At 38.2% G+C, this 12,532-nt stretch overlaps 1 protein-coding gene across 14 annotated transcripts in view; it reads right to left on the reverse strand.

Moving 5' to 3' along the window:
- Positions 1-12,532, reverse strand: part of LOC127571818 (disks large homolog 1-like) — a 339,770-nt gene that overhangs the window by 105,849 nt on the left and 221,389 nt on the right. For all 14 annotated transcript variants that reach the window (XM_052018549.1, XM_052018544.1, XM_052018548.1 and 11 more), the window contains 3 exons: positions 9,027-9,077; positions 4,558-4,682; positions 701-870 (listed from right to left, as the gene is read on the reverse strand). In XM_052018549.1, coding sequence (XP_051874509.1) covers positions 701-870; positions 4,558-4,682; positions 9,027-9,077 — 346 coding nt within the window. The remainder of the gene's footprint in view (positions 1-700; positions 871-4,557; positions 4,683-9,026; positions 9,078-12,532) is intronic.

Below are 12,532 nucleotides of genomic sequence, written 5' to 3' on the forward strand. Positions count from 1 at the left end.
CCTACAATGGTCCCATGGAGCACACCCACCTTATTCTTAGATGGTACCCAACATGTCAGGCAAATTGAAATGTCCCACATAATTTTGTGGGATAGAGATATGAAGGGATATTTGAAAATGGAACGCTTTCAAGGGATATTTGAAAAGGGAATGGGAACATGCACAAGAGAAGGTCATTCACTTGTATCATGGCATTGTTGTACAGATTTGCCATGATACAAGTGAATGGCCTTCTCTTGTGCATGTTCCTATTCTCCTTTTGGGTCAATTCTCAGTTTGAGTTAGTTATAGCAACCTTGAACGTATCAGCAGTCACCTTGTGTTTCATGTTTTACATGAAGCATCTTGAATACTTGAACAGCATCTTCCCTGAATCTTCACATCCTGAGAAAACAAACCTAGACTCTCCAACCAACTCAGATGTATTAAGCTAATTATCGGTTGTCAAAATGTTCTGCAGAAGGTCTCCCAAGGGCTGGATCAAAATTGTACATTGCATTTACCCACAACACAGATTCCTCAGCTGAGAGAATCTACAGTGCATTGCTGTAGCTATCCAGCTTCATGCCCACATATGGGAAATTACTTCAGAGGAAAGAAGCAAAGAGAACCAGAGCTAATTGATGAACAATTTCTTTAATGTGTGCAGCCTGTGAAGATTCAACAGCTTTTTACGTTTAAAAAAAAATGTAGAACCTACCTTTTGGCCCTTTAACTAGCTTTATCTCTAAGATTTTTTCTGTGACTGGTTTCCTTCTCCGCACGTATAATCTCACAATCGATCCGGCCTCTTTTAAAGCTTCTACTGCTTTACTGTGTGTTACTTCCCTTACATCTACATCATTTACTCGAAGGATGCAGTCATTCACCCTAGACGTAAAAAGACAGACACTGAAGCAAGCTGCAAGCTGGACAGAATGCAGTTTTCTTTCAAAAAAAGTTGTAAACAAAACTTTAACAAATGGTTACTCTTGCAAAATGGCTCATGACTCAGTTTTTTTGTGCTAGAAATAAATAATGAAAGGAAATAAAAACCGAGGGGTACAGTTAATAGATGTGGTTGAAAATGAAACGAGGAAACAAGGAATATTGAATTGCCATGGAAAAAAGCAGTATTGCAACTAAATTTTTTGTAGTACTGCACCATTGACAGTGGAACAAGTGTTGGAATTTTAGAATAACTCACAGGGATTTTTTTGGGGACACCTTTCAGCTAATTGTGAACATTTCCAAGATTTGAACAGCTTTCTGTACTTTGCTAGTGTGTTTTGTACAGAAGGCTCAGTGGTAAACAAATCAATACAAATACATTAACATAATTTTAAAAAAATACAGGGAATTAAATTGGTCTTTGCCAGCAGCATAAAATGGGCTGATTACAAATCATGATTTTTTTGTTTAATGCCATGCTGATATTCCCTGTCCACTGCTGAAGACCAATTTCAATCACGGGTTATGGATGGACAAGTCACTGAAAGTGGCAGGGCAGGCTGAGAAATGTTTAATAAGGTTTTAGCAAAAAAAAAGTCGAAGTATAAAAGCAGGGAAGTCAGATTGAAACTTGAAAAACTGGTCCAACCTCAACTACAGTATTGTGTTCTGTTCATGTTGCTTCATTATAGGAAGGATGCAAAGGCATTAGGGAGGTTGAGCAAAGATTTACAAGAATATTTCTCAGGATGAAGGATCACAGTTACAAGGACAGATTAGAAAACCTGGGACTTTAAAAAAAGGATGAGGAGAGATTTAATGCAAGTACATAAAATGGAGGAAGATCAGGACAAAGTAGATAGTAGGAGGCTGTTCCTGATGATAGGGGCTCAAGGATTAGAGGCTGCAACTGGAATCTGGAATGCTTGCCTGCAGATGTGGAGGATGCAGGTTCCATTGTGGGTTTCAAAAGAAAGTTGGGTCAATATACAAGGAAGAAAAATTGGCAAAGCCATGGAGAAGAGGCCAACAGTTGGATCTAGCAAGTTTCTTTGATAGAGATCCAGAGCAGGTAATATGGGCTGAATGGCCATTCCATGATTCAAGCTCCCAATTCTTCCTATGGATGGTAGTTCTTCTGTGCTCAAGGAACCCTGTGTATGACCTTATACATAGAACTTAAGTGACTTGATTTTCCTGGTGCAACACAAAAAGCTGGAGGAACTCAGCAGGCCAGGCAGCGTTTATGGAGGGAAATGGAAAGTCACCGTTTTGGGTTGAGACCCTTCATGTGCCTGGAAAATTAGCCAGTATAAAAAGGTGGAGGATACTGGCATCTCCCCTCTATCTTTCCGTTCAGATTAAGGGTCTCAACCTGAAATGCCGACTGCCCATTTCCCTCCATAGATCCTGCCTGACCAACCATGTTCCTCTGACGTTTTGTGTGCTGCTCCAGATTCCAACATCTGCAGTCTCTTGTGTCTCAATTATTCTGGAGTTCAGCTTTGTCACATTGTCATATAGAATTTATGAATCATTGTAGGTCCTTGCTTTGCCATTAAAGTTCAAAGTTTAATGAGTATAAATAATAAAACGAGGATGTTATTCTTCTGGTAAAAGTGGTCAGTTCCACCATTAATGTGTCAAATATGAAACAGCACACACTTGAAAAGGTGCGGAAGCTAAACAGCTGGCTCCCATCTAGCTCATTTATAACCTGACTCCTATATCCCCAGGCAGTGCATGAAACAATGATGGATACAATATATTTAATATTGGTATTTGTCATTCATGTTCGTTTAGACTGGATTAGGATAAATCACATCATCCAAGGAAACAACCTCAAGAGAGAAGAAGAAATATTACAAACATTCTATGTATTAACTTGTGATGGAAAAACTTTCAAATTGTTATAATTACATTGAGCTGTGAACTTTAGCCATAAGGTCTCAGAGAGAATACATGAAAGCTTTCTCAATATGGAACACAAAATGTGAGATGAGATTGGGGCATCTTTGCACTAAATTAACTATCATCTAAAATTCAGGGGTAACACCTACATTTGTTCCAAAATTCTGCAGATAGGGAAATGGACAACTCCATTTCAATTGCACCAGTAGATCTTTTATAAAATATTGTTATAGATTGCAATCAGACAGGAACGAGTCCAGAGGGGTAGGTGAGGATTTGAGCAGAAAGCATAGAAGGAGAATTCATGGAAAGCATTTGTCTTTTGCAATTGTCTCTTTTTTGTATTTAATCTATTTTTGAAGTCTTCAATTAGATCATCCCTCAATTTACTATACTGAAAAGGAACAGAAACTGCCTTCATAATTTAAAGCATTAAAGCCCACTACAGTTCTGGAGAAGACACAAGAGACTGCAGAGGCTGGAATCTGGAACAACAAACAATCTGCTGGATGAACTAGCAGGTTAAGCAGCATCTGTGGGAGGGAAGGAACTGTCGAACGTTTCAGGTCGGAAGTTCTGATGCAGGGTCTTGACCCGAAAACGTTGACAGTTCCTTCCCTCCCACAGATATTGCTCGACCTGCTGAGTTCTTCCAGTGGATTGTATATGGTTCTGGTGAATCTGCTCTGCATTCCCACCAAGAATGATATATCCATCCTGACGAGCTGTGCTCAGAGCTGAACACTATATACCAAATGAGGTCTGATGAAGACTCCATACAACTAAACCTCAACTTCCAAGCCCTAATATTCCAGTTCCCTCGAGATAACTACTCCATTCGCCTCTGCTGTTTTCAGTGCCTTTCCAGATTTTTAGTGATGCACACATTGATAGCCAAATCTCTCTGCTTCTCCATAGATTCAGATTCCCAATGTCTGAGAACATCCAAACTGACATGTCAATCCAACAAAGTCAGGATTTGTAGGCAAGAACTTATAGCTATTATGTTTTCCTGCCCCAAGAGATACAAACTAGATGCTATTTGACAATATTCCTACTCATACAAAACAGAATCTCATTCTGTAGGAAAACTGACAGATATTGGTGATCCCTCTGGCACTACTCACAATGGTCAGACAGCAGGTAGTGTTATACACACAGGCATGTCAAATAATGCAATACAAAGTATACTATTCTTGAACCAAGGTGTTTTTTTGTCCAGCTGAGGCCACAGATAATATATGGACAGTGTTTTACTCGCTTTTAAGATTAAATTAGTCCTCAAGTTGAAATGTGATTGTGAAGGCTATTTTCAAGTTCACAGTCTGCAGAAATTCATTCTCTGTGCTGTGATACAGTAATACAAGTCTTCTGGATACTCCTAATAATTAGCTTTTTTTTGAAAAAGGAGCATTAAAGTTGAAGTGAGGAACTGCATTTGTGCAGACTCTTCTGAATGGTGCATCTCCTGTTGTTGTTAGAGCTGTTCACAAGTTCAACTATGCTTTTGCACTAATTATGAATTCTAGTGGCTACAGTTAATATCATTAACATCTGAAGTTTTCTGTCTGCCATAAAGCACAAAGGCTACATCTCAACAACAGCTGGGGAACTGGTGATAACTTCTTTTGTACACCCATTAATGCAATTTCAAGAACACACTTGACTGAATGAATGTTCGTTTTGCAATCAGCAATGCATCCCAATGAGACTTACCGCAGTCTTCCATCCTGTGCAGCTGCACCTCCTGCAATGATTTTTGTAATGAATATACTTGGATCATCACCAATGTGTGGATTATCAGTACCACCTGCAATGCTGAATCCGAGGCCAGAATTTCCCTGTATAAGAGCAAACACAGAAGATCAAGCATAAAAATTGTGTGCTAAACACATGGGAGAAAACTAGTCAGTAAAGGTTTCATTTTTCATTTTATTTAAATAAAAACAAAATGCTGGAAGTACTGAACAAGTCAGGAAGCATCTGTGGAGAGCGAAGCTGCTAAGATTTCAGGTCAATGATGTTTTAAATTAGCTAATCAATGCATGGCTCCAATGAAAGGCCTTTGACTAAATGCGACAACTCTTCTCTCCACAAAGGTCATCTGACCTGCTGAGTATTTCCAACATTTTCATTACTTTGCCAGCAGAAACAGATATGCCATAAAAATTCTAAATTTTTCTTGATTCTAACTAGATCATTGGAAGCATTAAAGAGGGGGTAGATTAATTTTGAAAGTTCAGGGGATTGAAGGCTATGGGCTATCTGGCACAGAAGAGGAGTTGAGACCTGGAGTAGACCAGCTTGTGATCATATCGAATGACAGGGCCGGCTGAGGAGCCAGATTTGTGTTCACCAAAAGGAAAACGCAAACTAGTATTCTTGACTCAGACAAATTTCATGGTCACAAATGAGAATTCTTACAGAAATAATAAAATACAAACTCAACTAAAACTAGAAATCCCAGTAAAACATCAAATTCCAATGCATTGTTCTTGCAAATCCTTAGAATCCTAAGGATCCTAGAATCCTAGAAGGGAAGTGTGCTGTATGTACCCAGTGGCAAATGCAAAATAACTTTGATTGCCGCTGAAAACAAATCATGTTCATGTCTTTGTGTCTCCCCCAAACACTCACCCTGACCATTTCATGAAAAAGCTCGATGCATTTCAGCAACGAATCTGCAAAAATAATTTACACCTAACAAAAGTTTCCCTGAGACAATGCATATATTTAAAACACTGTATATTGCTTTTCATTAATGGGATCTGGGTGTCGCTGGCAAGCCCAGCATTTGTTACCCATCCTTAAATGTCATCCAATTGGTGGTGGTGATCCTTGGATTTCCAAACAATGAATCAAGACCCTTGATGCCTTAAAGCACAAAGTCAAATGAGAATTTAGCCATCTTCCTGAATTACTGCAGTGCATGTGGTGGTGGTACTTAGTAGGTCTTTCAGAATTTGACCAGCTTTGTCACTGGTGATGCTTTCAAGCCAACCCTAGTGAAGAACATTTGAGACCCCACCCAGAGTAAATTCTGTGCCCTTCTCATCCTGAATGTTTATCCAAAATGTACTGAACATGTTGGAATACTGCTCTTCTTTCCACCAGGGAAGAGCAGCAGTAATGAGCAGGAAGCTTCTTTGCTTGTTTGATCTCATGCCATGAAATGCCACAAGTCTTGATTCAATGTTAGGAACGATTCAGTGTTGCCAGTGGAATTGCCTACTGAAGACAACAATATTTCCTTAGCACGCAACACAGAATGTGTTGGGACCTAAACACTGCACTTTACCATCCCACATAATTGAATGTGGACCCAATTTGGCATCTGAGCTGAATATAAAATGAGCCATTTGAGACTAAATTTTTGTCTTCACTTTACAGTAATTGATCATGTTTGCTTATGGCCAGATGCAAAACAAAATAGTGATTTCATTGGTTTGAATTAATACTTTTTATTGACATAATGGAATAACTTAACTGCTGTTTTTATGTCAAATATTTGGATTCAGACTTGGGGCATCTGTTCGCTGCTGCTGAGTGTTGCAGGGTAATTAACTGCAGCATGACCTCTAATGTTGAATTAACAACTCTTTCTATTGGAGGAGAAAGCTTAATTAGTTCGATTTACTGGATAAAATGGTTGGCCTCCTGAAGGGAAACTTAAAAATTGATTGCTAATTCTGGTGGAATGACATTAAAATATTGTGCTAAAGTGCACTTCACATTCTATGATTGGCGTAGGGAACTGAAATAATACGACAATTTATCACTAAAGGGTGAAATCTACAAGTAGACCAACCGTGTTTCTAATTTTGCTGGTAAATTATGGCCCTAGTTGACAAAATCTTGATCCTGATAGCAATGGTCTGTCAGCAGCAAAATTATTGAGGAAAAATACTTCTTAAAATTACTTCATAATATCAAAGAACTGTAAGGAAAAAATGTTGCTCTTCAGACAACACAGAATTGTTCTGACAGCACTGATAGAAATTAATATAGAAACAAAACTTTCACCCTAACTACAAGGAACTTTACTTCAGAAGCCTAGACTAATGATCTGAAGAATTGAGTTCAAATCCCACTGAAGTCACAAGAGAATTTAAACCAAATGAAATAATTACATAATTAAATAACTAGAATTATGGTGTAAAATCTATATTGGTCATGGTAACAACTGGATTGTCACTAAAACTCATCTGGTTCTCTGCCATCCTTTGGAGAATGAAACCTGCCTCCACCCAGACTGCTCTGTATGCGAGACCAGATTCACAATAATGTTGTTGACTCTTAACAGAGCCCTGAAGTGGCTGAACAAGCACTAAGCAATATCAAAATCTCTGTCAAAACCAAACATGTAGAAGGTGGCTAGGCTGCTTTTGGCCTCGGCATTAGATTCTGGTGCAGCAATGTGCACCCATCTTGGTTGATTCTGCAGAATACCTCCTCTACCTAACTTGTAGAGCAGTCCAAAGAACAGTCTGGCATTGTCAGCCCATATCGATATCTTATTCTTTAGTACATCCTGCTTCACCAGCAGGACAAACCTACAAGAGATGTTGTATGGCGGTAGGCCGTTTGAAGGGAGTGACCATTATTTTAATTCATTAAACTACTTTTCACAGGGAAAAGACTAATATAGTATCCCACCAAGTGGTTTTGCATATGCTTGAAAGGAATTAGAATAGGTCAAGGAACAAATATCTGCATGAGCGTCAGCTTCTTTGTTGTTAAGCTTATATACAATGAAACATTTTCCCCTGAGGTACACAGAATTTTTGAAAGCTTGAGAATTTTTAGCAGTTTTATAGTTAGAACTGGCTTAAAATAACAGCTTGGATAAAGTACTTAGTTCAAATCCTATGACAAATCAGCAAGGATCTCCATCCTCAAAAATTCAGAATGAAATGATTCATACTGAGATTAACTCTTACTAGTCAAATAATTTGTCTCAGCATGTGACCGAATATCTGGCAAGGATGACTGGTAAGGTGCAAACCGATATGGTACTGTCAATTTGGAGATTAGGAACTCATTTTCTTTCTGCCATACAGTTAAAAATGACTAATTAATGTTCAACGTTGAAACAAAAGCAAGGGCATCCTTCAAGTCCTGGAAAAAGGACTTGGTGAATGAGCTAAAATTGTGCACTATTTCTCACTTTTTTCAGCATCTCATATGAAAAAGAATTTTTCAAGGAAGAATAAATATGTGGATTTGTCACAGTAGGTAAAATCATACCACTTGGGTTTCAAAACACCTTAAAGAACATTATAAATATCAATTGTACATCTGCATGACAAATTTTTTTTGTTAGGAAAATGGGAAAGGGGCTGTTGAGATACAAGTCTATTAAATAATTATAGCTGTTGAAAGATTTTCTGGTAATTACAGAATGATTCTACAAGCTCAAAGTGATATCAGTTACTAATCCCCTGGTGCAAAGGTCACATATCAGTTAGAGAAAGCACAACAAAATTCTGCCATCAATCTGTTAACCAAAAGTCAAAGCAGCAAGAGAAAACGGAATCTCCTGTTGCGCAAATCAAGTGCATAGAACAAATCATTAGTTTCACAAAATATTACATCACATCTCAGTAGATTCTAAGTATTTCAAATTTTGCTCTCGAATTCTAAATGGTTTTGCAACCACGACTATTCAAACTTTACTAGATTTTGTAAGCAGACTCATTACTATCGTCAAGGTGGTGGTACAGGAGCCTGAAGACCCACACTCAACGATTCAGGACAACTTCTTCCCCTCCATCATCAGATTTCTGAATGGTCCATGAACCTATGAACACTACCTCATTGTTCCTTCTTTTTGCACTATTTATTTTGTAATTTATAGTTTTTTGTGTCTCTGCATGGGACTGCGGTGCAAAACAACAAATTTCACATTATAAGACAATGATAATAAACCAGATTTTGAAGTAGACTAGTAGTCGGCAATATCAGTTGGTATGCCCTTTATGCTCAGATGAATAACCGTTAGCTATGGCAAGGTCATGCTAACGGTTGCCAGTGGAGGTTTGCTTAGAAACGTGTATGAATTAGCAGATGATTATCAAAGAAATTGAAGTATGAAATACATTTCTATTTAGTTCAAATTCATTGAATTTTTCATGAAAACTCCTTCAACCTGAAAATATCCAATTAAGAAAATATAGCTCTCTTACCCTTTCCAGCGTGATTTCTTCATATTCATAGTCTGTATCAGTACCATTGACCTGCAAAATTCCCAAAGGTACAAGTAAATTGTGATGTCAGGTAAAGTAGTTGGGTCATATTAGGAGAAGCTAAAATGCTTCACATTTCAGTTTGATGGGTCAGAACTGTCATTAGGATTTTGATTAAATTGATTGCTTATATGGTGAACACTGTGGTCACAAGAGAGAAATGAACTTTGAAACTGGATTGCACTTTTGATCTAGGGTTTTTAGGTCCTCAATATTTTAACTTAAAGATAATGAATACGACACATGATGAAAATGTATTGCTTAATCCTGCGCAATTTCCATACATACCATTACGTCCTACTGCAGAATTTCATGATCCACAAATCTGAAAGCATTATTCATGTAACATTTTGCCAAATGAAAGTCACAGTTGCAATTTTTTCCATAGTGTAAATACATTAGATTTTAAGCCATTAAAAAAGAAATCAGTAAAGTGACAAATGCATTGTGGCCTAATTACTTTTAATGTATCAGAGAAAATATTAGCACAATAATGATAGTTGAAAGTTTAATAAGTGCTTTGATATTGCCACAATTTTTATTGTTGCTGACTAGCTGCAAACTGGATAAGCTATATTCATTGGAGCGTAAAAATTAATACTTGGAAATGACACAATGGCTAAGGGATAATCAACACGAAGTAGTCCATAAAACTAGAAAGTGTGAAATCTAAGCAAATGAGAAAGATTAATGAAGGAGAAATGGACATGTGAAAACAACAAAGAAACGTCTTTCCTGAAACTGACTGGATACTAGGGTAGATATTAATAGAACAGGAAAGCAACATTGATACATGGGCATCGGAGAGCGTGAAGTAAAGCATTATCAAGCAAATTGCATTATAGACAGAGAACTATTGGCTACGTCCTCAATGGATATGAAAGGTTTCCAGAGTCTTAGGCAGGGGATGGGCTGGCATGGTTACAGATTGGCTTCTAACAGATAGAAACAGCAGCATCTTACCCAACTCTGTCTTTATTGCCAAGCTGATAATGATGCTACTTGATGGTTAAATGTAAGGTGCTATAATTGTTAGGTAAGGGAAGGTTGACGGGAGATTTGATCGAAGTGTTGAGATTATAAGAAGCCTGGACAGGAGTAAATAGGAAGCAGCTTTTTTCCCCTTAGAAGAATTAAAATAAAAGGGGGACATGCAACGAAAGTCATTAGTAGAACAGTCAGTGAAAGAGAAAAGGAAAATGTTCCCCAACCAAAAGATGGTAGGGATCTGGAACTCATTGCCTGAAGCATTGGAGGCAAAAAGTCTTATCACATTTAAATACTGTTTGGATGTGCAGTTAAAACCCTTTGATTAACAATAGCTATGGACCTAGTGAGGGTGAGACTGGATAGCTCCTTTTCTGACAGCACAAACATAATAGGCCAAATGCCCTTCTTTTGTCTTACAGTTTCTATGATTCATTCAATCATTTTAAGCATTCCCCAAGATGTAAGCACAACTCTGCAAAATATTTACTTTATACAAAAGAAATGCTTTGAAGGATCATAAAAAAAATCTCAACACATGACACAAGGGAAGTATTCAGCACCATATGCTGCCATCCAAATTGACAGCAAAATGAAATGAGGCAGAAGCTTTCACTCAGATTGATGGGAAAAATGAAAATGAGATTGTTTAATTACACTTCACATTTGTAGAGAAACAAACAAATCTCTTGCCTGGTCTCTCGTTGTAGAATGGGATAAAGCATGCAGATTAAATTAAACAGTGGAAGAGAAAAAAGGTGCAACCAGTAAAATCCACATTACTATCAGTCATGCACTTGCAAATTGAGTCATACAGTCACACAGTACGGAAACAGGCTCTTTGGCCCAACAAGTCTGCCCTGACCATCAACCAGCCATTTTTTACACTAATCCCATTTTCATTCTCCCCACACTCCCATCAACACTCCCTCTCCCTGATATTCTGCCATTTACTTGTACACTGGAGGCCATTTACAGCAGCCAATTAACCTGCATGGCTCTGGACTGTGAAAGGAAACCAGAACCTGGAGGAAACCCACATGGTCACATGGAGAATGTGCAAATTCCACACAGACAGAACCCGAGGTCAGTATTGAACACAGGTTGCTGGAGCTGTGTTCAGTACTGCAGCTCTCCTAGTTTCGCCACTCTGGATGAGGAACCTAAATAAAAGAAAGCACACTGACTAGGCTTTTCCCGACAAGTCAAAAAAATTCTGGCAATCACACAAGCACAATTAAACATGGAAACCAAAAAGTTACCATTTAGCTTCCTCTGCTTTTCTGAAATACTGACAGGTTGCTAAGACTCTTACCCTTAACTTTTAGAGTTGTGGGGTCTCAATACATCAGCTTTAAGGTTTTGGTGGAGACTCTAAATATTGCCATAATTGACTTTGTTAAAATCTATTTCATCTCACTAATTGTCTCTATTTGGCTTTATGTACATAATTACATGTGCTAATATCATTTCCTGGTTCAGTCTCTGAGAAACCTCAGTATACATTCTTCCATCTAATTAGGTTGATCCTTCTCACCAGGCTCTAGATGCCCTGCAGAGCCCATCACACTATCTGGAATTCTAATCACAAAAAATCCATAAAAAGTCTGTGAATGTCATGAAAGGCAGTCACTGCTCATCCACCACCAGATTCTGCCAAAATTCTATTCCAATCACTTTAAAATGTATTTGTTCACAGTGCCAATTATTGATTCCTTATTCAAATATTAGGAAAGCTAGACACATCTAAAAGAAATTTCTGAATCCAATCTAATGCTTCTTTTATAGCAGCAGAGGACAATGGCGAGAGTTGTAGTATTGTAGCCATTCTGAGAGCTTCATTCCTCTCTCGTCATATGACTTGTGGAAATTGTGAAGTCTACAACATCCTATTTGTCAGCTTCAGAGTTACAATCATACAAGTCTCACAGGTTTCTTTGTTACAAGAACAATATGGGGAGGCGATGCTATTACAGCGCCAGCAATCGGGGTTCGATTCCCGTCGCTGTCTGTAAGGAGTTTGTATGTTCTCCTGTGTCTGTGTGGGTTTCCTCCGGGTGCTCCGGTTTCCTCCCACATTGCAAAGACGTACGGGTAGGTTAATTTGGGTTCAAAATGGGAGGCACGGACTCGTTGGGCCGGAAGGGCTGTTACCACGCTGTAAATAAAATTTTAAAAAAGTCATTTTAATAGCACCTGTAAAGTACAAGAAGACACTAACCAATATGGAGAAAGTACAAGTGAGGAAATTATTAAAGAATGAAACTAAGCATCAAAATACATCTTTTGTAATTTGCTCCGTGCAACATTCCAGTAAAGGGATTTTCACAGTGGAATCTCTTGAAATGATGGTAGTTAAATCTCAGAGTGAAATTGTATCAGCTAAGCCATTTCTGAGGATACTATTCTTCAAACAGCCAACAGTAGCCACAATGAACAAATGCACAATTCAGGCCACC

This window comes from Pristis pectinata, chromosome 6 (assembly GCF_009764475.1).
Source record: "Pristis pectinata isolate sPriPec2 chromosome 6, sPriPec2.1.pri, whole genome shotgun sequence".
In the NCBI taxonomy this organism is placed as follows: Eukaryota; Metazoa; Chordata; class Chondrichthyes; order Rhinopristiformes; family Pristidae; genus Pristis; species Pristis pectinata.